Consider the following 27,843-nt stretch of genomic DNA (forward strand, 5'->3'; position numbering starts at 1 on the left):
AGGTTTTTCCAAAAGTTGTTTATTTTTTGTGGCACTAACTCCTCTGACTTCATTAGATACCCCACAGACTCATGAGAACTATTCTGTTGGTGCAACAAAGCCATCTTCGGCCCAAAATGAACATGGCATCCTCAAAGTTACTTTGTGAAAACAGCAGAAGTGAAAGCATCAACCCCCCCTCCTACAAAAACACCATTCAAAGACAGCCAGCTCTTGGATGTGAATGCACATTTAAAACTCAGACATTTGACACAATTAAGGAAATAGTTTCCACTTTAATTCAAATTTCACCTAGAACATTTCACTGTAAGCAAACGGCAAACAAAGTGATGCTTAAAACTTCTGAATTCCCACGATTCGAGCAGGCAAATGTTTAAAAGAAAAGCACATTTAAAAACTGCTTTCAACAAATGTAAAATTTTGACAGTTTGTCCCTTTGGAGAAAAAAAAATAAATAAAAAAAATGACAACGGAAAAAACCCGTCTTGGACACAGAAGTCTAGAAACAGCAGGGTTTGTTAATGCATAAGAAGTCCCTCCAGGATTAAAAGGGCTCTGAACGAGCGGGTCGATGCACAACCGAGCAGTGACCCACACAATATTGTTTAGACCGCTACTGGGTGCCACCTAAAGTGTCATCACTTTCAGCTAAATTAACAATCATTTCTCAGCACATCAACACTACACTGTTCGTCCAACTTCAGCGCCTCTGTGTGCTCAGTCCACAGTCCTTTACTCCATAGAGTCGGGGTCTGCCTGGGCCATGTAGGCATCCAGTTCTGCGTCCAAATGTCCCTTAGTCTTTGACATGTAGGCATCCAGCTGGTTGTCCAGCTGCTCGCGAGTAACAGCCGGTCTACCGACACCTCGGCCACGTCCACGTCGCCCAGCAAAACCGCCACGTCCACGCAGCCCCCCGCGACCTGTCAAGCAACACAGAGCAGAAATCTTCAGGAGTTTGTTCAACTGAAGAGCAAATGTTTTGTTGGCTCTGAATTTAAAGTCCCCCCTCACAAAGTCTTCAATAATCTTATCTTAGAGCCCTCAAAGAACCGCATCACCCCAACAGAGCACCTCGCTCCCAATCTGCTGCTTCACTTGTAGCTCATCAGATAATTGAAGTTTAAATGGGAGGCAGAGCCTTCAGCTTCTGTGGAAGAGCTCCCAGTCTGGATCCAGGAGACAGACACCCTCTGTCCTTTTTAAGATTAGGCTCAAACCTTTCCTTTTTAATAAAGCATATAGTTAAGGCTGGATCAGGTGACCCTGAATCCTTCCTTAGTTACTCTACAATAGGCCTAGGCTGCCAGGAGCTTCCCATGATGCACTTTATGCACCTTTATCCAGCTACAGCATTTACCCCACTCTACATTTAGTCATTAGTTATCACTTTTTGTTGTCCTGTGTCAGCGTCTCTACCGTAACATGAAGCACTTTGAGGCGAGCGCTGCTGTGACTTGCACTGTATGAATAAAACAGTTTTGAATAGATATTAAAAAATGACAGTTCACTGGTGCTACACAAATAAGCTGAATTAAATAACAATAAGCCCCTGACCTCTGGGCATTCCTCGAGCTGCTCCTCGGGACAGAGCTCCTCCTCTTCCAACACCTGCACCACGCTGGCGGCCTCCTCTACGCATTGCCATACGACCGGCAGAACCACGGCCTCGCATGGGCCCACCTGTAGAACCTCGCTTCCCTGTGTAATGCAAAGCCAACACTCAGTAGGAGCACGAAGCAAGACTTAAAAACGAAGCGACAGTCAAACCAACGTTTCTGAAAGCATTTCACTAGTCCCACATGGCATTAAGGTTGGCGGCCCATCTCCTGCAGACATCCCAGGTACCAGTTGCCTAGGTAATTCTCTAATGCATTCAATGCTAGGCTACATGTCAATCAATGGCACCCTGCGCACTCATTGGTAGTCGCTTGCATGGACGTTGAGATGAGAGATAAGATCCTGGGTCCCACCTGCCAAATGTGTTTCACCATCTACAGTCTCCTGCAAATCACTTCCAGTATGTACACAGCTTAAAGGATGCCATTAGAATCCAGGCAGACACTGAAGTTTGTTGATACATACCTCTCAGGGACAGAGCTCCCCTCATTATGCCTCCTCTGCCTCGTCCCCGAAGACCTCCTCTGTTCATCCCACGCATTCCTCCTCTGCCTCCAGGAGGTCCTCCACGCATCAGAGCCCCAACAGGCCGACCCAGCCGGGCTTGGATGTTGCTCTTCCCCAGTCGCTGCTTTAGGCTCTGACACATGTTAATTACAAATGCTACATTACAAAAGCAATTACGACAAAATTAAAATCAGTAAGCTGAATCCTCAGGAAATATCATCTTGCACATGGCAGTAACAGGAGCCTCGTAATGACCTGCGGCTCAGACTCACAGCAAGTCTTTACTGAACGAGGCCAGCGTGACCTACAGGTGCTGGGCAGGCTGGATTTCACGTGCTGCCACAGAGCTGCGATGAAGGCTGCAATCATGCTGCTCTGTGTGCATGCACACGTTTCACCCAGGACTCTCACACTCTGCACAAACGCTGCAGTCGACTCCAATCACAAACGTTAACAAATAAGAAATCAAATCTAAAATGCTGTCGGTACCTTAGCTGGATTCTTCCTTTGATTTTAATTTTGAAAGAGCCAGGAACTTGTTATTATAGACTACATCATTTTAAAAGGGCTTATACTTGTACAGGAGTTGTTCCAAAATCAAAGGGCTTTGAACATTTCTGTCAAAAAGGACATTTTAACTTGGACTCTGCAGTCAGTTTAAGGTTGCCATGAAAACTGAAACAAGCCCAGGGGATAAGATAAGATAAGATAACCTTTATTAGTCCCACACGTGGGAAATTTGTTTGGATGATCGTCTTCCGACCCATTTTTCAATCCCCGTTATTTGGAAAGAACATTTGGAAATCAGAGCAGCGTGTGGAGAATTAAGTCACCCGAAACGTAAAAGAAATGCCTAATTGTCAAACACTGACCAGAGCTGTGAGCAGCAGAAGCTTTTCACATTTCAAACTGGGCTGTGGCAGTCCAAGGTTTGGGGAATGGCTGGAATAATAAACCGTTTTGGCACGATCGCTTTTACGTCATTGTTAATATAAAAATGGAAAAATCCAGGTGTTTTCCTATCAAACCTGATACCATCCCTCAGCATCACTGCTGACACTGTGGTTTGATGTCTGCAGGCTCCAGGTAATCTTTTTTTTTTTAAATTTCACATCACACTTTGTCCACAGACTGACCAGGTCAGAGACCAGCTGGAGGACTGGATGGATCCAAAATATTCAAGATGACAGATTCTGACTGGACCATAGATGCAGTTCAGCTTCGGTTGTGCTCTTTATTTACCCACTGCTGTGGTGAACAGCAGCATCAGAGAACCACGGGTGACTGATTTCCTTCTCTACTCACACACTCAGGCCACGTCCACATGGACACAGGTGTTTTTGTAAACTGAGATTTTTCGTTTAAATAAAAAAATCCCGTCAACATTTATATGCAAAAAACAAATTGAATAGCTTTCAAAAACGACCCAAAGCAACAGGTGGCGATATAATCAGGGCTGCACATAAGTGGTCCGCAGGTACGCATGCGCTGTCAAAATGAAAGACGCGCACCAGATAAGAAATGACAACGCGCGTTTGCGTCCATATAAAAGGCTGTTTTTGTCCACTAGAGTGGGAATTTCACGGCACATTCCGCACCACATCTCTGTGCGTTCATCATTTGTTTGAAGCCAGCTCACCTCCTGCAACCACTTATGAGAATACGTGTTTCTTCGGACTCCTTCTGCTATTTCTTTGGAGGTGGAGGAACATCACAGTAACTGCTTAAAGGAGCTTCTTGACATCTTTAAGAGTTCTAAACAAATGTCTGTCCTCCTCCAGAAAATCTTATGTACGCAAACGCGCGTTGCAACTTCTTATCTGGTGCGCATCTTTTATTTTGACAGCACATGCGCACCTGCAGACCACTTATGTGCAGCCCTGTCTATAATCCTAACTGTGTAGAAATGTTAGCCAATCAGAAGTCGAGCAGCCTGGGAGGGAAAGCGTAAACAAATGTCTTTCTAAACTGTATTTGTATATGAAAGCATGTAAAAGCTGCAGATTAACAGCAACAATATTTTGTCAATATTGTAGAAATTCATCGCATGGAAACAATAACGTGTGATGCAAAAAAAAAGGTGCACACCCTTGGCGTTGAGTCCACACATAAAGTTTTTAAAAATCTGTTTTCAGTGATGCAAAACGCCGCGCACATGTGGATGAAAGGCCCAACGCACAGAAGAAGCTGCGTTCTCAAAAACACTCGTGTACGTGTGGACGTAGCCTTAATTCGGGTTAAACATATTCAGATGGAACCAACAGTGCCACGGACACCAATTTCACCCGAGCGTCGCGCTCACCTGCTTGTGATTCAGAGCGGCTTGCACCGAAGGCCGGTTCTCCATCTGCTGGGCCAGCCGACGATTGCGGGCGCTAGCCAAATGCTGCTGTTGCATGGTGGCTCGAATGCTTACCGCAGTGGGTTGCTTGTTCTTCAGCATGTTAGTGAAGCTTTAGAGGTGGGAGGGAAAAAGAAGGAGGAAGTAAAAGAAGGGGACAGGGGATATACAGAGGAGGAGGAAGCAGGGTTCCACATCATGTCATTTCTCATATGGACGATCGTGGCAGCTCTTTAGTCATGTTAGACTTTGTTCCACTTGTTGGCACTTATTTTCTCTCTCAATCATATGATATTCCAGAGTTACTTACACTTGACTTTAGCCTGTGTTGTAAAATTAACACAAGGAGAAAAAACAGTTGAAAGCAGACTTCAGGACAGAAGGAGAGAGAAAGTTTCAGAAGAAGAGCCACAATTGCCACTTACGAGCCTCCAGCTGACACTGCAGGGATGTCATCATGTCGCAGCAGCAGAGGCCAGGGCATGAGGTGTGCTTTGGCACCCAGCCACTTACAGGATGGACCGTGACTTTATTTAAACCACCAAGTGGTCAGGAACTAGGGAACTGGGGGGAAGGGGTAGTCCCTTGTCACGTCCAAGCTAGGACTGAGTACTCTGAGCAGGGAAAGGAGAAAGAAGAAGAAGAAAGATGATAGAACACGAGGAGATAAAAAGCTTCACTTTTACTGGTCTGAGAGAGAAAAAGATGAGAGGCAGAAAAGACGAGATGCCCCATCTCACTGACTTAGCTTTAGCCCTCCTGTCCCATTTAATGGTGTATACATGACGTATACAGTGCTGTTTAAACAGGGAGCCAGCGTGCCGAGGCATTTACAGGATGGTGGTCTGGTTCTGCGTATGCTTTACCAACCACGACCGCTACAGTCACCCCTCGTCTACATGTGCGTGCTGCTCACACAAAACATTTGGCCTGGGCAAGCCCCTCCTGCCCCACACTTCATTTACATGTAACACAAACAAGGACAGGGCCAAGAGAGTTGAATGAGCAGCGCACACACGGGAACAGCCAGAGCTGCATCCATATCAGGTTTGGTCCCAACAGTAGGTTCCGCAGAGAGTATCAGAACCTGCACAAGCCAAGGCTGGCAGCAGGTGACTAATTTCTGACAGGGTGCGTAGCCTCTCACCGCTCATTTAGGGACACTTTGGTGGTGCTTTTCAGGACAACTTTTTGGGAGGCAGCCGCACTCATTTTGAAAGACTTTGATTGTAGAGTCCTGGAAACAGAAAAGAGAATGTGTTTCACCTCCCTCTCTTTTACACATAATGTACGCACTACTACTAGAAGTTAAATTACCACTTTTAAGTCACTGTTGCAAGGAATTTGCTGTAATTAACATCAGCTGTTACACACGTGTTTAACAGAGAGGACTACACACAGTGTCACACAAATCCTCCCTGTAGGAGTAACCCACGACCCCCTCCCACCCAAGCTACACTTCAGACCACCGCCAGTTTGGTTGACTTAGCAAAGTTTTCAACTTCTTTAAACTCTTTTCTGTGTCACCAGCAACAAAAGGGATCGATTCTTTAAGAGAACGTTTTAATTTTAACCCAATTGTCGATCACGTCCGGTGGAAAAATTAAATGTTTAGCGAGCGTCCATCCGGTTATAACAAACTGCAGAGACAAGAACACGGAGTAACGATTCCGCCTCGTCTTCGCTAGCATGTCGTTTATCGACGAACAACAACTTCGTCTCATACTTACAGCGGATTCTGCGTTGGTAGAGAAATGCCTCAAAGCTAGCTAAGGTTAGCTTTAGCAGCACGGCGGCTTCGTATAGGTGTCCGTGTATCCTGTTTAAATACAACTGACCATATACAGCTCCCCACGCACGCGCGGTTTGAAACAGCGCTTAGGTAAGCGACCCTATATCAAACTCTCCCAGGAATATTGTAATAACGCGGAAATCGAGACTCCTTCGCGATCCGAAAGCCTAAAATGGTGCTCCTGGCTACTGATGGGAAGAAAATGGAGAGGTTCTTGTGACGCTGACGTCACGAGGGCACGACTTCCTGTCCGCTCGCGCTGGTTCAGTAAAATGGCAGCTACAGCTTTAGTCGAAGGTTCTTCTGGTAACGATGCTGTTGCCGAGGGTTTGCTCGACCTCCTGAGACCAGCGATACAGCAGCTCGACCTGCATGTGAACTCGGTCAGGTAACTCGCGTCCTCGTTAGATTAGACCGCGCCAGCTTGTTGACAGTCAGCTGACTTTCCCCGTCAGACTGATTGTTTTGTTGTTCAGTTGTCTCTGGACTCACGTGACTCACGTTTCTTTACAGAAAAAGCCAAGTGGAATTAAGAGAACATATAGACGGTCTGGCCACAGGTAAGGTCCTGCTTCAAATATAGCATCAGCTATAAAAGATTCATAAATAACGTGCTGTGTGCGGTTTTTCAGAGTTATGCAGGATAAACGAACATCAGAAGGTGGCTCTGGACCTGGACCCATATGTAAAGAAGTTGCTGAATGCGAGGCGTAGAGTTGTGCTAGTAAACAACATCCTGCAGAACGCTCAGGTCAGTGACCAGTCTGTAGCTGATCTTCTTCTGTATCACGCTCTGCCCGTCAGCATGCCTACGATCAGCCTTCGTCACATCAGACATTAGGCAGGAAATTAGTATAATGTAATATTGGGCCCCTGTAAGGGAGGTATACTACAAATACTGTATGACGAGACTTGTAATTCCGATTTCCATGGCGACCACAGATATACTAACTATTCAAGTTACCTGAAAATGGTGTGAAAACGATATAGAAACATTACACAACCTGAGCTTTCTTTGTCCAGGAACGTCTGAGGCGGCTCAACCACAACGTGGCCAAAGAGACGGCGCGGAGGAAGACGATACTGGAGACATCGGGCGTCTTCGCTTCCCGCTCACCTAGTAAACCATGAACCTCACCTTGAACCTCCTGCTCCACACAGTAAATACTGTGAGCTATTTTGATCAGCAGGAACGGTTGATTGTGATTATAGGAAGCTAAAAACCAGGAGGGGCCGGTCTTCCTTTGACATTTGCTTGTCTTTTTGTTTAATACCTCGCTGATGTTCTGCTTTTGTCACAGTGAAAAAGCTGCTGTCTGCTTACCATTTGGCAACTTCAGAGTACGGGCTTGCACAGTGGAGATATTTATGTAATAATTCTAATGCACTCAATAAATAGATACACTATGTGGACAAAACTATAGGAGCCACAGCTCTTAATCTTTTGATGTTTTTATTGCCACAGGTGTGTGAAATCAATCACTGGCTTTGCAACCTGCCTCACAAACATTTGTGAAAGAATGGGTCATTCACTGTAAGGCAGTGTGGAAGTGTACAAGATGCCACTGTCGGTGAATCTTTACTCCACGATGATACACAATCAACTGGAAGTGGTATTCACTGGTGTCAAAAGTGGAAGTGTTGGAAACCCCAGTAACTCAGCAGCCCAGTGGCAGACCACAGAGTTAGGGCCTTATATATTTGGACACTGACACAAGTTGCTGTTGTTTTCTTTTTTTTTTTCTTTTACCCGTTTACTGAAACATATTCCAATTATATAATGGACACTGACATAATGTGCAGCTTTCATTTGAGACGATCTTCATCCAAATTGGATGAAGGGTTTAGGACACAGGTGTCGAACTCCAGGCCTCGAGGGCCGGTGTCCTGCAGGTTTTAGATGTGTCCTTGAACCAACACAGCTGATTGAAATGGCTAAATGACCTCCTCAACATGTCTTGAAGTTCTCCAGAGACTGGTAATGAAATAATCATTTGATTCAGGTGTGTTGACCCAGGGTGAGATCAAAAACTTGCAGGACACCGGCCCTCGAGCCCTGGAGTTCGACACCCCTGGTTTAGGAGTTTCAGCTCCTTAACATGTGCCACCTGCTTTTTAAACGAACCAAAAGTAATTGGACAAATGTGGGTGATTCCTTCGTTATGTCATTATCAATTAAGCAGATAAAAGGCCTGGAGTTGATTTGAGGTGTGGTGTTTGCATTTGGAAGACAACATGTGGTCAAAGGAGCTCTACATGCAGGTGAAACAGGCCGTACTTAAACTGGAAACAGAAAAACTCATCTGAGAAATTGCTGCAATATTAGGAGTGGCAAAATCTTCAGATTGTACATCCTGAGAAAGAAAGAAAGCACTGGTGAACTCAGCAACACAAAAAGACCTGGACGTCCACAGAAGACAGCAGTGGTGGATGATCACAGAATCATTTCCACGGTGAAGAGAAACCCCATCACAACCAGGTGAACAACACTCTCCAGGAGAGGTAGCTGTATCGATGTCCAAGTCTAAATGCAGAGGGTTCACTGCAAGGTGCAGGCCGACCATAAGCCTCAAGAATAGAAAGGTTAGACTGGACTTTGATTAAACAAAAAGAACTGAAAAAGCCAGCACAGTTGTGGAAAAACATCCTTTGGACAGATGAAACCAAGATCAACCAGAACGATGGCAAGAAAACAGTATGACGAAGGTGTGGAACAGCTCGTGATCAGAAACATATCACATCATCTGTAAAACACAGTGATGGCTCGGGTGTGCATGGCTGCCAGTGGCACTGGGACACTGGTGTCTATTAACGATGTGACACAGGACAGAGGCAGCAGCGTGAACTCTGAGGTGTTCAGAGACAGCCTGTCTGCTCACATCCAGCTAAATGCAGTCAAACTGAATGTTCCATAGTTCAGATGGACAATGACCCAAAACAACCCAGTTTATCAAAGAAAAACAGTGGGATATTCTTAAATGGCCAAGTCAGTCACCTGATCCTAGCCCAGCTGAGCATTTCACTTACTGAAGACTGAACCTGAGACAGAAAGGCCCACAAACAAACAGCAACTGAAAGCTGCTGCAGTGACGGCCTGGCAGCATTAAACAGAAGGAAACCATCATCTGGTGATGTCCACGAGTCCAGACTTCAGGCTGTCAGTGTCAGCAAAGAGCTTTCAACCAAGTATTACAAGTGAACATTTTACTTTCAGTTATTTAATTTGTCCTTTTGAGCCCCTGAAATGAAGGGATTGTGTTTTAAAAAAGATCCAGGTCGTTTCATTTTTCTGCAATCATTTTGTTCAACCCACTGAATTACAGCTGAAAGTCTGCACTTCAGCTGCATCCAAGTTAATTAAAATGCATTGTGGTGAATTACAGAACCAAAATCAGCAAGTGTAATATGTAGGTGGCTCAGAACGTTTCTCCATGTAATGTACAGTAAATACTTCTATCCATGACGGCAATGTTAGAAATGTTGCTCCTGTAACAACATGCAAGAGAGAAGATGTGATGGACAGTTTCTTGGGTTGCTGCTGGAGGCACATGGAGGTCATTGGCTTCAGGACCTTCTCCTATGCAACATGACTAATGTCCTTTAAAGGCTGTATTTTAATCCAAACATTTTCCTAAAATAAACCTGAACATGATGTAAATTATTAAGACTTTGTATCAGAAAAGCCCCAAATGTAAACTACTGGCTCTCTGTGCTGATGTGATCTGAGTTTGTTTGTCCTGCAGTTACACAAGCACAGTGTTTGTTCCCTTAATGTTGTGGCTGTTTGTCCTGGAGTAGTTTCAAAGCAGACGCGTATTGTTAAGTACTTGGAGGGCCTGTTTTGTTTAAACCAGAGTAGAAACGTACTTGTGGAAGGTAAACTCTCTGTACACGTTGAATTGTATGTTCAGCTATAGACACATTAAATACTTAAAGACACTTAAATGCAAATGTACCTGTAGAGCGTAGTGTCTTTAGTTGTCTGTATTTTTACCAAATCGTCACCGTACTGGGAGAAATGCGTGGTGTTCACAGATCTGACATTTTGGAAACAAAATGTTGTGTTTGGACTGTGAATGTTTCACTGAGTCCATTCTTCTGCAACAATCTCAGCACTTCTGGCTTGTTATTGGGAGACAGGATCTAAAATTTTCATTAGAAGGGTCACAGCTGATTTAAAACGATCATGGCATAGCCCCCTCCCCCCACGGACGTTACCGCAGTCTTCGTGTAAGGATTCTCCGAGTGCCATTTTCCCTGTTTTTGCTGCTAGAAGGCCAAAGTTGTGCTGTTGCACATGTAAATGACGTGTCAGTGAACTAACATGCGTTGTTGATGTATTCAGTGTGAGCTGGAGTCGTGCTCAAATACCGAGCCGTGCCGTTCCAGTTGGTGGTGGTGACTCGGGGATAATCCTCAGCGGCGCCACTTTAGAAAAACAGTCTCGCGGGCCAATCTAGGCGAACCAGACAGTTCGTGGCTAGCGGTCCTGCTGTGAGAACCGCGGCGCGATTGGCCGAGAGGTGCGTGCCCTGTGACACCTGGCCGCCGATTGGCTGCGGCGTGTCGAGACACTGACGCGCACGTCGTCTCCCAGCTATTGTTATTGTGGCGTGCACGAGAGGAAGGGGCAAGATGCACGAGGAGACAGTGGGTCTGATAAAGGGATGAAACAACTGAGAAACATCAAGCTAGCGCAGTAGAGCCACTGAGAAACGCTGGCTTTCTCCACTACAGGAATTCACAGAGAAATCCCCCCGTGAACACAGCGAGACACTCAGATCTAACAAAAATCGCTATAAACACAAACGGCAGCTCTGGGCAGCAGACACAGCACGCAGAGCTGTCGGAGTGCAACACTTGAGGCAATTGTCGAATAGCTCAGCGATCGTTCTGTCCAAGTTCTTCTCTACTTTGGCTGATGTGTAAGTAGAAATAGTTTCTCTATCTTTGGTTCTATTTTTCGTCATTGCTGTTACGAAAGCGTGAGGAAGAGTCAAGTTAGCTTGCTAAATTGTTGCTTTTAATCTGCAACAACTGCTCTTTCTACTGTCCCGTTTGGTACATACTGACCGGTGTTGTATCGTCCGTTTTCCGGTTCCAGCGTTCAAATATGTCCAATCTTATTGGTAAAGTTTAAGTGGAAAATGTAAATAACCTTCATATTTATATCTGTATTATATCAGCTGGGCATGTCGAGGCAGCAGGTTTCGGGATGTGCGGAATGTCACTGACTGGAATGAATGGCCTGGAAACTGTTCAGGTTTTGTTAAGCACATAGGACACGGTCAGTTTGGCGTGGCCGTGTCCATTCAACTGTGATTTTGCATTGCGAGTATTATATTGGTGCTCCTGTTTCATGAACAGCATGTTTAGGGAAGTGTGTGTGCGGTTAGGAAAGTATAGCAGTCACTAAAAGCAGCGGCTGCCTGTATTCTTTCCATGAGTTAGGCTATAGTAAAAGGCCGTATTGCATTACAATATCCTACCTTCTCCACACGCTTAGAAACTGTGCGCAGAACACACTGTGCATTTCATTTTAAAGCAAATAGCAGATATTTCAAAGTTCGCATATGTGTTTGCAAAAAAGGTGCAAAGAAACATTCACAAGACTGTGCTGTACAGTTTTAAAGTATGAACCTTGAGGTAATTCTATATGCGATCGTGGCTCAAGAGTTGGGAGTTCGCCTTGTAATCGGAAGGTTGCCGGTTCGAGCCCCAGCTTGGACAGTGTTGGTCGTTGTGTCCTTGGGCAAGACACTTCACCCGTTGCCTACTGGTGGTGGTCAGAGGGCCCGGTGGCGCCAGTGTCCGGCAGCCTCGCCTCTGTCAGTGCGCCCCAGGGTGGCTGTGGCTACAATGTAGCTGCCATCACCAGTGTGTGGATGTGTGCGTGAATGTGTGGATGACTGGATATGTAAAGCGCTTTGGGGTCCTTAGGGACTAGAAAAGCGCTATATAAATACAGGCCATTTACCATTTACCATACTTTGCTTTGTTACAAAATGCTGCATGACATTTACTATGTTGTTACACTTCAGTCTGTAAAGTTGTAGTTCTTTTTTACCTTTGGTATCTCACTGTGGGAAGCGCCCTCTGGTGTGACCAGTCACGGTCTACCACGCCAGGCTAAGACAAACCAGTCGCTTCAAGGACAGGGGGTCCCCAACCCCCTTTTTTAGTGGCCACACCAGGCATTCCTTCTTCCCCATGAAGATCACTAGACCTCCTCAGTGGTCCCCGACCAAGTTTATCCAGTGCTTGTTGATGCAGGTCCATGAACGTGGGTTTTTCCGCTTTCACAAATGTTCCTACACTGGAATTATATTTTTTCGTCACAGTATATTGTTTTTAGTAAGCGGTTTTAAAGCTAGCACCTCAAGTGAGCTTGTGACTGTGTAGCTATTGTTAGCTGTCAAAGCTGAGCATTAGTGGGTATGGCTCACATTGGATCCTCTCAGGGGAACCCTGGTGGTGGGAAGGTTAAGGATGTCGCATCCTGCCCTCACCCAGCTGTTGTGGGTTGACTGTCTTGGGGAAACTACCCATCCCCTCTGCATCTGTATCGTGTCAGGCACACACTGGCATCACTCCCAGAATCCTGGTCCCGGAGGCTGAATTTCCTCCTCTCTTCAACCGGCTTCTTGACTGGAAAGAGGGATGCGGAGAAGACAAGGGGGATGATGTTGACATGGATATCCTTGGAGACAAAAATGATGCCCAGGTGTCTGTACGAAAGGAAAACATTGGCAGCTCATTAGACAACCACCGATGGAAGTTTTGGTGCATCCCACCCTCCACAGGGACTTAGGAACTGTGGTGCTGCGGCTCAGTGGGCAGCACTCACAGAGATCCAGGCCCTGAGCACTCTGGGGCCACGTTCTCTGTTCCCTCCTCCCCCCAAGAAGCAGAGAGAGGAAGATGTTTTGCTGAAGTCCACTCTAATCTGCAACAGAGCATTAGGAGCAGATCCCCCCCCCCCCCCCCCAAAAAAAAAAAAAAAAAAATCAAGATTAAACTCGAAATAGTATTTTGGAAAAAAGTGACATTACAGTTGAGTACCACATCAATAAATCGAGTCAAACCAAGTAGGCACCAGTGGAAAAGAGGCAAAGGAGTGCTGTCCTCTTTCCCCATGCCTGATTCACAATCACAATGCACACAGAGCCATGGTAAGTTTGTTCAGAGCTTTCTTTTAGTACATTAGCACTCTGATTAATGAGGACATCAGTGCAAACATCACAGTTCCTTCACTTCTAATTAGATGCAGCAGCAAAAAAAGCATGAATGAAGAAACAATGTTAGCTAGCTAGCTATATAGCATAAATGCACTGATCAGTATGCTGCTGTGACAGCTTGGATATGCCTCAGTTTGACCCAGCTTGGCAGTAAAAGAGGACCGTTACTTCACCTCTGAAACCAGAGTCTCCCTCAGTACCTCCATGTTTATTATGCTAAAAGGCGACTGTGCCAAGTTGGTGTCATGCAGCAGATTGATTTGATTTCTAATGAAATTTCATGCAGATGAAATCCATGAATCACATCAGGGAACTTTGCAATGATTTAAGTAAATGAATGTTGTTAAACGGCTTGTTAAAACTTTGTTATTGTTGTTTAAAAGGAAAAAAGAATGAATGCCAAACCACATAAACATGAACAATCACATATGGTTTTGCATATTTCTGAGGTTCTATTGTAGTAATGATCACATACTTGATCATCATCTGTAGTAGATGGCTGATGAGGAAGCTGGGTGACACACAACAGACCCGTGGTTGGTACAGTAAAGATCAGACAGAACCAGTCAGACCACAAAGTTGGTTTCAAAATGTCTGTGGCTGTCATCCTGCTTTTTAACACAAAGTGTCTAAAATGATGTAAATATGTGAATTAATAATTAGTTGTTAATCGCCTGAGCAGGTCCAATGATGGTGGAAGATGGTTTGCCTCCCAGTGCTGTCAGTGGGAGGCAAACCATCTTCCACCATCACAGAATCCTAAAAGGACGGAGACAGGAGCATGGACACGTCTGTGCCTCCACCGTCTCTGCTGTTCTCTGTATGTTCTCTGTATGTTCTCTGTATGTTCTCCCTGATCACGGATTTCTGATGTCTGTGTGGATTTACTCAGTGCTAATGTGCTAACGTTTATTAAGATGAAGAAAATTTGAATTATTAAATTAAAGCCTCTGGCTTTGTGAAGATATCAGTCTGCACATTTGTGAATATTTTTCTGCAACTGCAAATTAAAAACACGCGTGTGAACAATGTCAAAATACAGTCCTCACATTTTATTTGACAAATGTTCACATTTTGCATCATATGTACCTTCATACCTCAGTGTGCCCTCACAGCTAGCTTTGCCTTTAGGAAGAGTAACCAGCTCTTTGTGGCCCGGCTGCCTCGTGGAGCCTTTTCAACCCTCGGGCAGAAAAAGCTGATTGGGTGTTATCGTCAGTCAAGTCTGTGACTCAAGCATGAGGTGACATAGGATTTCAACATTTCTACCATAGTTGCGTCCACTGAAAATCTCAGATCAGTTTGAATTTCAGTGACCTCGACCTCAAGATGAAGGTCAGAGGTCAAGTTTTCTGAAAATCTTGTGAATGGGATAATTTGAGGACGAGGCAGAGTAGCGGTGGCTTAGTGCTGAAGTGGTTAACAGTTCTTATTCACATTCATATCTGTAAACAATCACTATTCAGGACTGGGAGGAGACAAAAAGCCAGCCTGAGAAACACCTTCTTCATCTTTAGTGACTCTTGTGTACGTGGCCTCACTAGGATCCACTAAGTGTTGGTGTTCTTGCTCCACTAACAGGGAACGATTCAGAGCTGGGCCATCATGATGCCAGTGAACTTTCTGGTCACTCATTGGTGGACCAACTTAACACCAGGTAAGCAACACAGGAATGACGCCATGTTTTAGCTGCCATCAACTTTAGATGTCTCTGCTTTTTGTCACATGCCTAGTAAGTAGAACAAATGTCCATTTTTGGCCCTGTGACAGCACCATCATGTCAGTAAACCCACCAAGCAGCAACGATGCCTGCCTCAGCATCGTCCACAGCCTCATGTGCCACCGGCAGGGCGGGGAGAACGAGGGCTTTGCTAAGCGCGCCATCGAGAGTCTGGTGAAGAAGCTAAAGGAGAAGAAGGACGAGCTGGACTCTCTCATCACTGCCGTCACCACCAATGGTGTTCATCCCAGCAAGTGTGTCACCATCCAGAGGACTCTAGATGGACGGCTGCAGGTCAGTCCACCTGCAGCATGAAGGGTGTCACTTTGATCACTGCTTTGATCTTTCTGTGCATGATTCGTATGTTTATCAATGATTTCACTTTTTTCATTTCATGTTTACGAATTTCCTCGGCGGGTTAGAGTTGCTGTGGTCAGTATTCAACTGAAGTGCGATTCTATACACAATTATTAGTGCTTTGAGGTTTATTGGTGCAGCAGTCGTTTTGTTTAGGGCTGACAGTGCGATTCAGGTTCACTGTTTATCACATACAGCATGTAGGCATAAAAAACGACAAAATGTTAGTGTTACAACGTCACAAACTTTCTGCCAAAATCCTGATGTCTTTGTGCAACAGCACTCTTTGTATCCTATTGGCTTTGTCTTGCTCTGCTTTGGGGAATCGTCCCACATCACATTTCCTGCTTGGTTTGGTTTGTATTGACCTTGAAAGTTGTCAGTCTCTGGTTTGAATGAAGCATCCAGAGCAGGAGTCTCCAACTCAGAGGAGCTGGGGGCCGCTGCTGGCACTGTCGTCTCGTTGGACACTAAAGTGTTCAATTAGAACAAGAAAACAGCCACAATTATGTCCAAAAACAGTGTTTTTCTTTATTTTAACCTCCTAGGACCTGGGTCCACATATGTGGGTTATTTAGACCAAAATACTCAATTTTGCTCTACAAGGGCCTGATGTGCACTTACGAGGACGTTATGCTGCCGCTGTTCTACTGAAATTTTAAACTAATATCCTCATATGTGGCTCTCATTCTTCTTGGAAACAAAAATCTGGTAATTCTTTGTTTTTACATTCATCGGGTCCCAGTCAGCCCAAATATCAAAGAGAAATGAAAATGCTGCTGTGGAAGAGCTCAGGTCCTAGGAGGTTAAATATTGTATAATAAGACAAAGCTTTTTTCAACTCACTCTTAACTAACCGAAGCCTTTCGTTGAACTGCCAAATAAACAAATTGGTCCTGTCTTTCTGCACAGACACGTGGCAGCACCTCTGCTATAACTTTGTTCGTATTTAACAAAGTGAAAATGCAGACATAGACCATCTTTGTTTTCTTTATGAATAACTCTCACTAACCTAACACAGTTTGTACTCTCTTGTTAGCTCAGCCTGGTCTGAATCGTAGTAAAGGTACCGCCGGCTAATACGTCGAGTTAAGGGGTCTCTTGACTAGCTTTACTGTCTGGGTCAACTTTGCTAGCAGAGACAGAGAGAGACGTTGAAAGGCTGCTCCAACGGAGCTTATTGATTCAGAGGAAAACTCGAACACGCTGTACAGTCGAGTCTTAACAGCTTACTTACAGCTGGGCTCGTCAGGCTCTCTGTTTGGCTGCAGTGGTTTTATTATATTTACATGCTTCCATCTTTTTGATTCTGCTTCTCCTCCCTTCCTCGCGCTCACACACAATGGGAGAGGCGGTCCCGCAGGTTGTCCCTGCAGCACGGACCACACTGTGAATGAGGCTACGTTCTTAAAGGGCTCCGCCTGTAACACTCTGCCTGTTGCCTTCATATTAAATTCCGTTTAATATTTACTTACGTCACCCCGCAAGTAGGGGTGACGTGGGCTGCAAACGGGCCGCGGGCCGCGAGTTTGTCTCCGTCTACATGACTAATTACCTACCGATCTTTGCTGCAATTTAAAAGCTGACCTTTATGTGAAAACCTGAACTGTCAGAAAATTCTGTAGGTTTTTTTCATACAGTGTCATCAGCCACTTTATTAGGTACACCTATTCAGCTGTAAATCTACAGTGGGATGCAAACGTTTGGGCAGCCTTGTTAGTAGTCATTATTTGCCTGTATAAATCGTTGGTTGTTACAATAAAAAATGTCAGTTAAATACATCATATAGGAGACACACACAGTGATATTTGAGAAGTGAGATGAAGTTTATTGGATTTACAGAAAGTGTGCAAGAATTGTTTAATTTTCCCTGGAGAGCAGCAACACAGGGTCTCAAAACAACTGTCAAATGACCTGAAGACAAAGATTGTTCAGCATCATGGTTTAGGGGAAGGACACAGAAAGCTGTCTCAGAGAGTTAAGCCGTCTGTTTCCACAGTTAGGAACATATTGAGAAAAAGACCACAGGCTCAGTTCAAGTTAAGGCTCGAAGTGACAGACCGAGAAAAATCTCGGAGAGACAGAAGCAACGGTGAGAACAGTCAGAGTCGACCCACAGACCAGCACCAAAGACCTGCAACATCATCTTGCAGCAGATGGAGTCGCTGTGCATCGTTCAACCATTCGGCGCACTTTACACAAGGAGATGCTGTATGTGAGAGTGATGCAGAGGAAGCCTTTGCTCCGCCCACAGCACAAACGGAGCCGCTTGAGGTTTGCTGAAGCACATTTGGACAAACCAGCTTCATTCTGGAATAAGGTGCTGTGGACTGATGAAACTAACATTGAGTTATTTGGGCATAACAAGGGGTGTTATGCATGGAGGAAAAAGAACACAGCAAGAACAACACCTGCTGCCTCCAGGAAAATATGGTGGTGGATCCATCATGCTGTGGGGCTGTGTGGCCAGTGCAGGGACTGGGAATCCTGTCAAAGTTGAGGGACACATGGATTCCACTCAGTATCAGCAGATTCTGGAGAATCAGAGACAAAGCTGAAGCTGCGCCGGGGCTGGATCTTTCAACAAGACAACGACCGAGACACTGCTCAAAATCCACTGAAGCTTTCATGCAGAGGAACAAGAACAACGTTCTGGAACGTTCATCTCAGCCCAGACCTGAATATTATTGAACATCTGTGGTGTGAGTTAAAGAGAGCTGACCATGCTCGGAAGCCATCAAACCTGAATGAACGAGAGATGTTTTGTAGAGGAAATGGTCCAAAATACCTTCAGCCACAATCCAGACTCTCATCGGGACCTACAGGAAGCGTTTAGAGGCTGGAGTTTCTGCAGACGGCGGATCTACTAAATATTGATTTCATTTCTTTTTTTGTGGTGCCCAAATTTATGCACCTGCCTGATTTTGTTTAAACAATTCTTGCACACTTTCTGTAAATCCAATAAACTTCATCTCACTTCTCAAATATCACTGTGTGTGTCTCCTATATGATGTATTTAACTGACATTTTTAATGTCACAACCAACGATTTTTACAGGCAAATAATGACTACTAACAAGGCTGCCCAAACGTTTGCATCCCACTGTATAATCAGCCAATCACATGACAGCAACTGCATTTAGGTATGTGGCTAAGATGACCTGCAAGTTCCAACCAAGCATCAGAACGAGGCTGAGCGGTGATTAAAGGGACGTAACGTAACATGGCCGATGGTGTCCGATAGTTGTAGTATTTTAAAAACTTCCGAGCTTCTGGACTTTTCCTGTACAAACTAAGGATTTGGCAGAAACAACATGAAAGCACAGGTCCATCCTGCCTTACATCGGTGGTGGTGCAGGTGTGGTCTTGTGGGGATATCTCACCCCTTAGTAACAATTGAGCCTTGTGTAAACGTTTGAAGAAGCATTTTTGCCGACCATGTCCGGCCCTCCACAACCACAGTGTACACATATCAATGCAAAGTGGCGGATGAGTGCGTATGCAGCACTGGCTTCCCATCATGGTAACCAAGGCAAGCAGGGCTTGTGTGGTGAAATCTAACTTCACCTTGAAGTCTGGTGGCCATTGTCGGTGTATTTTTATTTTGGGTGTTGTAGTGTTGAGGCCAAAATCTGAGACAATAGGACTAAGATGCGTGTTGAAGCTGCGCTCTGCTCATCTGTACTGTTGTTGAACGCTGTCACTCAGACAGCAGTATACAGATCCACAAACAATTCTCTGCTGTACGCAGGAAGTCAACAAAGGTTTTCCTGTTACGCTTCACAGCTTCCCTGTCGTAGCTCTAAAACAGGCTTCCTGGTTTAGACTGTACTGGAACTGCTGTAATGTTGCTTTGCTGTCTCTTCAGGTGGCAGGCAGGAAAGGCTTCCCTCATGTGATTTACGCACGGCTGTGGCGCTGGCCTGACCTCCACAAGAATGAACTAAAGCATGTCAAATTCTGCCAGTATGCTTTTGACCTCAAGTATGACAGCGTGTGTGTCAACCCCTACCATTATGAGAGGGTGGTGTCACCAGGCATCGGTAGGTCAACGCTTTACCTCAGCAGCTCTTACGTGGACTCCACGGTCTCCTGCAATGACATTATGACATCATGAATGACAGATATTGTTGTGATGTCTTCAGTCAAAATGTTTCTCTTATTCTGTCCCTGTTCTCTAAAAGTTGGTCTCAGCCTTCAAAACACAGGTGAGTTCTGTTTCACAGAAACACAGCATGAACATTTCCAATCCACATGTAGTTGTGACAAAATACATTTAGTAAATGTTTATGTTGTAACTGGGGACCTCGAGATTTGTTTGTATTCATATGCAATGAGCAGTCTATAAGAAGTCTCTGTATTCCTCAGACGTGTGGTTGACACCACCTAACTAATGATACTGACAGAAAGCTGCGTGCATGTTCTCATCATCCGAGTCACTCTGTGCTGTGCAGCCAACCACACACTTCGAACTCTCAAACATCTCTTTGTAACCGGCACAGAGAAGTCAAAAAACATTTACACAGCGACGACCGAAGCTGCCGAGAGGCTGGACTAAAATGACCCCGGGATCTGTGGGAAAGTCACACGTAGGGATGGAATCAGTAAGAACTTAGCAATTCAAATTCCACTTGATGATTCAATTCCTCATCGATTCTGATTGGCTCCCTCTGCCATCACTGCTTAATTCCTCCCAGGAGACAGTAATTTGTTCCAGCAGTCGTTACGTTACTTTGTTGCCTGAACGGTGTCGCGAGCATTAGTGGAACAGATACGCGGGATCGACAGGCAAGCGGACCAACAAGTCCAAGGAAATGAACTGCTGGGAGCTGCTGCTCCGTTCCAGTCATTTATGTTTTTACTTTAAGGTTTATGGTCGATTCTCATGACAGTGATCAGAAGTGTTACACATGAATGTGAAATCATGAATCAGTTCTTATTACTAAACAAACATGTTTCATGACATAAATGCAAGTGTTGTTAAATGAAAGCAAAAAACAGCGTTAAAGATTTGTTCGTGTGCATTTGTCCCACATGAGCAGCGTCTCTGATAATTATGTCCCTTCGTGAAAAAAGAGCCTCGACAGCATTGTTGTTTCTCTCATTTTATTCCTAATATCACAACTTTATTTTTAAATAATGAGGAAACGAGCAGAGGAATGTATGTGTGTGATTTACACGAACACTAAACAGCTAAATGAAAACACCAGTGGTCGGCTGTAGTGAACAGGCCCACGTCACACTGTGACTTCTGTTAGAATATTAAGTACATTCACATCATTGAAGGCCTTTGGCAGGTGACCCCTTACATGGTGTAGTCTGATATGAACTCTCCTTCGCACTCATACATCCATCAGCATTAAATACAAATCAGTGCTGTGCCTCTTTGTGTGACCTCACCTCCTCCTGCCTCTCACAGCTGCATCGAGCGGACTAATCAAAGAAGAATACATCCCTGATTGTATACAGATGGACCTTCCGCCTGGTATGCCTCTGTCCGACCACCAAGCAGCTCCAGACCACTATAGTCCCCTTCTGCCCCCTTCTGAACCCCACGGCCCCCCACCTGTTACCAGATACTCTAACCTGGCTGTGTCACCCAAAGGTCAGCAGATCATTATTCAGCGCAGTTTGATGAACCTGTCAATGTTCATATCTTGTCATGTGTACTTTTGTTTTACACTGGGACTGCTCAAACTTTATATTAAGGGACGACAAAGCTTCTTTCTATCTTTCCTCCGCAGATAGTTGATAACAGTCACAGCATGTAAACCAGGTCCGACGTGCTCCTCTGTTTGTCTTCCAGTGCCTGCCTCTGGCTCCATGCTGCCACTGCAGGGCAGTCATGGTGATGGCTGTCTCCAAACTCCATCTCCACAGGCTCAAGTCATTCAACAACGACCTCAAAGCCCACCCCAGGTTTCCTCTCAGCAGCAGGCTGCCCAGCATCCCTCGCAGCACACCCACTCACAGCAGCCCCCTCTACCTCCCTCTCATTTGAATAGACAGAATGGATACAGCAGCAATACGCAGTCTCAGACTCAGCCTTCATTCCACAGTGAGCTCATGTCCTTGTACTAACGCACTTCTTACAAATCAAAGCCTCTTGGTCCTGTTGCCAGTTCACCCAGTAATAAAAGAATCAAAAGCACTTGTTAGCATTCATATTTGTTTCCGTGGGTTAGTGCTGGACACGTTAGCTGGTTTGATTCATTCATTAACACCAATCTTTTCATGCATGTGCTCCTGAGCTCGACACTAAACAGTGTAAACATGATGCTGCTTAATTCAATTCAATTCAGTTTTATTTATATAGCGCCAAATCACAACAAAAGTCGCCTCAAGGCGCCTCATAGATACAGAGAAAACCCAACAATCATATGACCCCCTATGAGCAGCACTTTGGCGACAGTGGGAAAGAAAAACTCCCTTTTAACAGGAAGAAACCTCCGGCAGAACCAGGCTCAGGGAGGGGCGGGGCCATAGTCTTGACTTTTGTCAGCTTAGTCTGAAGTTTACAGCCACTACAGACTGGAGGATTGTTTAGTTTCAAACATGCACTTAAACAGTAAATGTTGGATAAATATCTGAGTTCTAATCATTTTTAATTGGAAATAATATTTGTTTTATTTACAAATGAATTCTTAGTGCTGATTATATGCAGGTTATAAATAAATATGCAGTGCAAAGAACAAACAAAGGTGCTTCTGATTTCTTCTGCACATTTAGCTAACGGATGTTTAGTAAGTTATTCACTGGTTAATTTGACTTTTGCATACATTCATTTCAGATTTGAGCGCGTTATTTCAAAAACACTGATCAGATTTTGCTTTCCTGTGACGCAGCTGTTTGGACAGGCAGTAGCACGGCCTCCTACACTCCCATTGGACCCCAGCAGGAAGGGCGCGGTCACCAACAGCCTCCTCTGCATCTTCCAAACCATCACTGTAAGAAATGCTTCACAATGTGTCCTGTTCTGATCACTGATACTCTGATATTTGAATGCACTGCTGCAGAACTTCCTCCCTTATGAAGCCTCACACAGAGCGTGTGCATGCTGTGATGCCTGACACTGTGCACAGTCACATGCACAGGTCAAAACTCACATTTCAAATGTGCTGTGCTTGAATGTTTGGGGAGGGGTTTGCTCACAATCAATAACTTACTTCATGTTACATCACATTATTTTTTGATTTAACTATTTTCTGCATGACTTTAGGAGTTTTTTTTTACTCTGTCCTTATATGTAAAATATTCAAATTGCAAGAAGGTGTCCTTCTTTTTACCATGATTGTATGTTCAGTTCACGTTCAGCACTTCTGTCATCATGTTTTTGTATGTTTGTTGTCATGCACACACCCCGGACAGCCACACGTCTCAGCGTAAGGTCGAGTGTGGAAACGTCACAGCCTGCCACAGCCTTACAAATGTTCTGCTTTTTTGCCACTCCAGACTAATGTACGCATCTTTTTGCTTTTTAGGGTCCCAGCATCACAGCTCAACCTCTTTCCCTCCTTCAGGGTCCAGTCATTCAGGTTAGACACCATTTGTCAATATGAACACGGCTGTTCACCAATAATATTCCCAGCGGTTACATACGGAGACTTTGATGCTCGTCTTTTGTCAGTTTGACATCTTAGTTGTTGGTTTTTTGTCCACTGCAGTTTTTCAGTTTCTGTGGTTGTAATGGTCACTGTAAGATGGACACACACACACACACACACACACACACACACACACACACACACACACACACACACACTGTTTGTGCTCCCAGTTCAACTTTCATATGCACAGCTCCACAGTCTCTGCTCAGAGCTGGTCTCTCGACTGTGATTAGTCCAAATGCACCGCCTGTGCCCCCCCCTGCGTCACTGAGCCGCCCCTCCCCTGCAGCTGAGCCAGTCGCACCCCCACAGTCACTTACTTTGTCCAAATGAAATTTTAACACAAAAATAAGGCTTTTTCCTAATTACTGAACTACATGGACGTCATAGAAATTCTAGATTCTGATCCAGCCATCTGTCAGTGTGGACCAGTCCGCTCTACCTCATATTGTCACAATATAGTTTCAGAGCTCTCAGGGCTGTGGGCTTGTACGTTGAATATCTGTCTTTAGATTTTCTCACAGAGTAACAGAAGCTGATGATGTGTTTTACTTACATATGGCTGATTTTCACGCATATTAAATGTCTATTAACACATCTCAAATCATTTTTGAGTCGTGCACTTCACAAACAGATCGTCTGTTTTCTTGACTTTGTTGTAAACATGTTTCTCTCTTACTGCAGGACCAGAGTTTTGGTGCTCTGTCTCCTACTTTGAAATGGATGTTCAGGTGGGGGAGATGTTCAAGGTGCCTTCCAGCTGCCCGGTAGTGACTGTGGATGGTTATGTTGACCCGTCAGGAGGTGATCGCTTCTGCCTCGGCCAGCTGAGTAATGTCCATCGCACAGATGCAAGTGAGAGGGCCAGGTGTGTTGACGCAGACACACAAACTGTGCAATGACTTTTCGAATACTCAGCAAAGAACATCACCCTTCAGTTTTATTTATACAAATCACAGCAACAGTCGCCTCAAGGCGCTTTGTATTGTGCGGTCGACCCTACAATAATTCCTCTCCCAAAGTGAGACTGTACGATACAGCACTGATTAGTGAGGCTTTATGATAGCTCGTAAACATCACAGGTGAACTTTACATTCAATATCCACAATTAATCAGGATATGGATAATTCTTGGATATTTGGGACAGATACATTAAAAATGTCTGTATATTAAAATTCAAGCAGTCCCACATTTGAGTACACATTAAAAAAGAAGTTCAAATTCCAAAAGTGACCATTTCTGGATTACATGTGGTTGGATTTCACTGCAAAATAATCCGCTTACCCGTGTCAGGGTCGGGGGGGGTGGAGCCTATCCCAGCTATCATAGGCCGAGAGGCAGGTTACATCCTGGACAGGTCGTCCGTGTGTCACAGGGCTTACACAGAGAGACAGACAACCATTTCCAACCTAACCCAGCTAACTGCATGTCTTTGGACTGTGGGACGAAGCCGGAGTACCCGGAGAGAACCCACACAAACACTGGGAGCAGACTCCACACAGAAGGACCCCGGCCGGGTGCTGGAATTGAACTCAGGACCTTGTTGCTGTGAGGCGACAGTGCTAACCGCTGTGCAAAATTTTAAAAATGTGAAATATTTTTTTATCATGAATTTATTTATCGCAGAAATGAAGAAAATCACAGCATCAGTTGCCTCGTGGCACTTTCTATTGTAAGACCTTACAGTAAAACAGAAAAACCAGAGAAAACGCCAACAATCGCATGACCCTACATGAACACGTGCTTTAGCAACAGCGGGAAGGAAAAACTCCCTTTTAAACCTCCAGAATCAGGCTCAGGGAGGGGCGGGGCCATCTGCTGCGACCACGTGATGGGAGAACGACAGGTAGATTAGAAAAGTGCTATAAGAACCAGTCCATTTACCAGTCCTTGGGACGGAGTTTACCAGACTACTAAATTTAACCCAGTTTGTTACCAAGTGCACCGATTTAGAGGGGAGCTACAGGGATGTCTGTAAGATGCCGGGTTTTCTTAAATGAGGGAAGCAGAGGGATGTAGGAGCGGGCGAGTCCCCTCGGCCATTGGCTCCACCTGAACTCTGCACAGTACCCGTAGGATCAGAGATTCGGACTTTTAAACAGAAGCTGACCCTGACTTCCTGTTTTGGGGGGCTGCTTCCACAGATCCACACTTTTGAAAATTGGCCTCTGATGGGTAGTTAACCGCCCGTAGTGATGTGGCGTCGGCTTCAGCCAACACTGGTTGAATAAGCAGATAAAAATGTTTTCTCATGGTAGTATTTGGTGATAACAATGACACTAAGACATTTTTCAAAATAAGCACAAAAGGTTTTATTTTCATTGCATCATTTCCCTGCACACCGTCCCAAAGCAGAGCTACATGCTGGCTTCCTGACCTGTTTCCCTGTGTTCCAGGCTACACATAGGCAAAGGTGTGCAGCTGGAGTGTCGTGGTGAGGGGGATGTGTGGATGCGCTGTATGAGCGACCATGCTGTGTTTGTACAGAGCTACTACCTCGATCGGGAAGCGGGCCGGGCACCAGGTGATGCTGTGCACAAGATCTACCCTGGAGCCTACATCAAGGTATAAATCCAGCTCGCTCGCATCATTCATATGTAGGGATGGGTACCGGTGTCTGGTGCCATGATGGCACCGGTTCTGACATAAACGGTAGTAACCAGACGGAAAAGCAGCGCACATTTCGGTGCTTTTTTTTCTTGAGATGTCACACACTTTAGATTCTAGCCAATAATTTTACGTTTCCGAGGATAGTAGGCGGGCCCAGGTACGTACGTTCTTTTAGAGCAGAGCTACAGATTAAAAATGTCCAAGGTGAAGCGGTCAAAGTCTGGCTGTACTTCACAGCAAAAGATGCAAACTCAGCAGCAACAAGTGCTTTAAGCTGATACTGTCAAAGGAGGTAACACCAAGAATCTGATGAAACACCTGGCGACGTATAGCGTTTTTTTTAAAAGCCGAGAAATGCGCCGTATGATAGCTTGCTGCGAGACCTCACACCGAGCGCATCTACTGCGGGTGTGGTGCCTGTTATCGGACCCAGAGTTAGCAACATCCCCCAAAAACACGAAGAGGAGAGTCCTGGCCCCTAGCCCTGCCAGTGTAGCAGAAATGATGAGGATGATGATGCAGCAGCAGCTGTTCTTCTCTGCGTGAGTAGCTTCATGTTGTTCGTGTGTAATTTACGTTGAGTAGGCTAACCACGTTATTACATTAATGCATGTAAGGTGAACTAGCAAACATCATCATAGCTACATGCGGCTGTCTTCTTGTTTGATGGCCAAAGAAAAAGAGGGAAACAGCTGAACATGAGAGGATTTTGGACAAAGTTTGTGTTTTTTCCATTGTTTAAGCACTGCTTCCAGCCAAGAGTGATGCCATATATGCCCCATAGCTGCAGAAAAGGCTAACATTGTTATCTTTTTACAAAAAACAGCTGAACATGAGAGGTTTTTGGACCAATTTTGTGTTCTCCATTCTTTAAGCACCGGCACCGTTTCAAAAGTACCGATTTGGCACCGGTATCGGATAAAACCTAAACAATACCCATCCCTAGTCATATGTTTTTAAAACTGTGAACACCTGTGAGCAGCACTGGGTTTATAGGTGGCACTGGGCACAAGAACACTGTACCAAACACTTAAAATGCTCAGTAATAAACTGCATATATTACATATATTTATTACCAAGGTGCTTTTTTAAGACCCTACAATAAAACAAGGAAAATGGCAACAATCAATGACACCCACTGAGCATGCACTTGGTGACAGTGGGAAAGAAAAACTCCCTTTTCACAGGAAGTAACCAGCCAGACTCAGGGAGGGGCGGGCATCTGCTGTGACTGGTTGGGGGCAATGGGCGGAAAGTAAAGCAGTATTCATGAGTTTCATGCCTCAGGTGGTTTGCTGTTACAGTGTACACCAGTTGTGTCTCGGTCAGGTATTCGACCTACGGCAGTGCCACAGACAGATGCAGCAGCAGGCAGCCACGGCTCAAGCTGCAGCTGCTGCACAGGCAGCCGCTGTCTCAGGAAACATTCCTGGTCCAGGCAGCGTCGGAGGGATTGCACCTGCAGTTAGTAAGTGCTGAGACACGCACAACACTCACAGTGGAGTTAAAGGTAGAAACTGTCATGATGGGGAAAAACAGCAACTTTTAAATATACTAAGAATCTACTAATTCCATTCACAGTGACCGAGTACAGCCAAACACCGACCAACAGCAGGTGGAAATGTCCTTATATGGTCTCTGATATTAACCCCTCCCCCTCCCTGTTCACTGGCAGGTCTCTCTGCAGCAGCAGGCATTGGCGTCGATGACCTGAGGCGACTCTGTATCTTGCGGCTCAGCTTCGTGAAAGGCTGGGGGCCGGACTACCCCCGTCAGAGCATCAAACACACTCCCTGCTGGGTGGAGGTCCACCTGCACCGTGCCCTGCAGCTTCTGGATGAGGTGTTGCACACTATGCCACTGACTGACCCAGGGCCTGCGAACTGAGAACCCTCAGCAGTCTGGAGTCTTTGAATGTGCACACACCAGACACACATGGTTGCTTCTTTGTTTCTTCTTCAAAAGGATTTCTCCAGCAAGTCAGTCAGAAACCATCAACAGCCAATCATGCTTGTAGCAATCACTCATGCTTTTTGAAACGCACATACACAC

The 27,843-nt window shown here is 45.2% G+C and overlaps 3 protein-coding genes across 7 annotated transcripts; 2 read left to right on the forward strand and 1 right to left on the reverse strand.

The window, feature by feature from the left end:
• Window positions 1-3: 3 nt before the first annotated feature.
• chtopa (chromatin target of PRMT1a) lies at window positions 4-6,340 on the reverse strand. The gene is made up of 6 exons (XM_026156198.2): window positions 6,199-6,340; window positions 5,616-5,705; window positions 4,430-4,580; window positions 2,086-2,260; window positions 1,558-1,701; window positions 4-923 (listed from the first exon to the last, which is right to left on the reverse strand). The coding sequence occupies exons 2-6, from the start codon at window positions 5,678-5,680 to the stop codon at window positions 733-735; spliced, it is 726 nt and encodes a 241-aa protein (XP_026011983.1). The 5' UTR covers window positions 5,681-5,705; window positions 6,199-6,340; the 3' UTR covers window positions 4-732.
• snapin (SNAP associated protein) lies at window positions 6,202-7,678 on the forward strand. The gene is made up of 4 exons (XM_026156201.2): window positions 6,202-6,648; window positions 6,774-6,820; window positions 6,893-7,011; window positions 7,284-7,678. The coding sequence occupies exons 1-4, from the start codon at window positions 6,452-6,454 to the stop codon at window positions 7,389-7,391; spliced, it is 471 nt and encodes a 156-aa protein (XP_026011986.1). The 5' UTR covers window positions 6,202-6,451; the 3' UTR covers window positions 7,392-7,678.
• Window positions 7,679-10,903: 3,225 nt separating this feature from the next.
• smad10a (SMAD family member 10a) lies at window positions 10,904-27,823 on the forward strand. Of its 5 annotated transcripts, none has more exons than XM_026155851.2 (13): window positions 10,904-11,185; window positions 15,080-15,155; window positions 15,269-15,512; window positions 19,443-19,617; window positions 19,759-19,782; window positions 20,994-21,179; window positions 21,381-21,632; window positions 22,420-22,521; window positions 23,056-23,109; window positions 23,866-24,049; window positions 25,578-25,746; window positions 27,106-27,259; window positions 27,467-27,823. In XM_026155851.2, the coding sequence occupies exons 1-13, from the start codon at window positions 11,182-11,184 to the stop codon at window positions 27,676-27,678; spliced, it is 1,836 nt and encodes a 611-aa protein (XP_026011636.1). In that variant the 5' UTR covers window positions 10,904-11,181; the 3' UTR covers window positions 27,679-27,823. The 5 variants fall into 5 exon arrangements, with proteins under 5 accessions (XP_026011636.1, XP_026011637.1, XP_080151914.1 ...); XM_026155852.2 differs by having other exon boundaries at window positions 27,121-27,259; XM_080295788.1 differs by lacking the exon at window positions 27,106-27,259 and having other exon boundaries at window positions 27,467-27,652.
• Window positions 27,824-27,843: the final 20 nt, after the last annotated feature.

This window comes from Astatotilapia calliptera, chromosome 22 (genome assembly GCF_964374335.1).
Source record: "Astatotilapia calliptera chromosome 22, fAstCal68.1, whole genome shotgun sequence".
Taxonomy (NCBI): Eukaryota; Metazoa; Chordata; class Actinopteri; order Cichliformes; family Cichlidae; genus Astatotilapia; species Astatotilapia calliptera.

Coding starts and splice junctions, on each gene's coding strand:
- chtopa (XM_026156198.2), bottom strand. CDS start 5,680: ATGAGTGCGGCTGCCTCCCAAAAAGTTGTCCTGAAAAGCACCACCAAA. Junction 2,261..4,429: donor CCGCTCTGAATCACAAGCAG/GTGAGCGCGACG, acceptor AACATGTGTCAG/AGCCTAAAGCAGCGACTGGG. Junction 1,702..2,085: donor GGGAGCTCTGTCCCTGAGAG/GTATGTATCAAC, acceptor TGCATTACACAG/GGAAGCGAGGTTCTACAGGT.
- snapin (XM_026156201.2), top strand. CDS start 6,452: ATGGGAAGAAAATGGAGAGGTTCTTGTGACGCTGACGTCACGAGGGCA. Junction 6,821..6,892: donor TATAGACGGTCTGGCCACAG/GTAAGGTCCTGC, acceptor GCGGTTTTTCAG/AGTTATGCAGGATAAACGAA. Junction 7,012..7,283: donor ACATCCTGCAGAACGCTCAG/GTCAGTGACCAG, acceptor TTCTTTGTCCAG/GAACGTCTGAGGCGGCTCAA.
- smad10a (XM_026155851.2), top strand. Junction 21,180..21,380: donor CCTGGCTGTGTCACCCAAAG/GTCAGCAGATCA, acceptor TTTGTCTTCCAG/TGCCTGCCTCTGGCTCCATG. Junction 22,522..23,055: donor GCATCTTCCAAACCATCACT/GTAAGAAATGCT, acceptor TTTGCTTTTTAG/GGTCCCAGCATCACAGCTCA.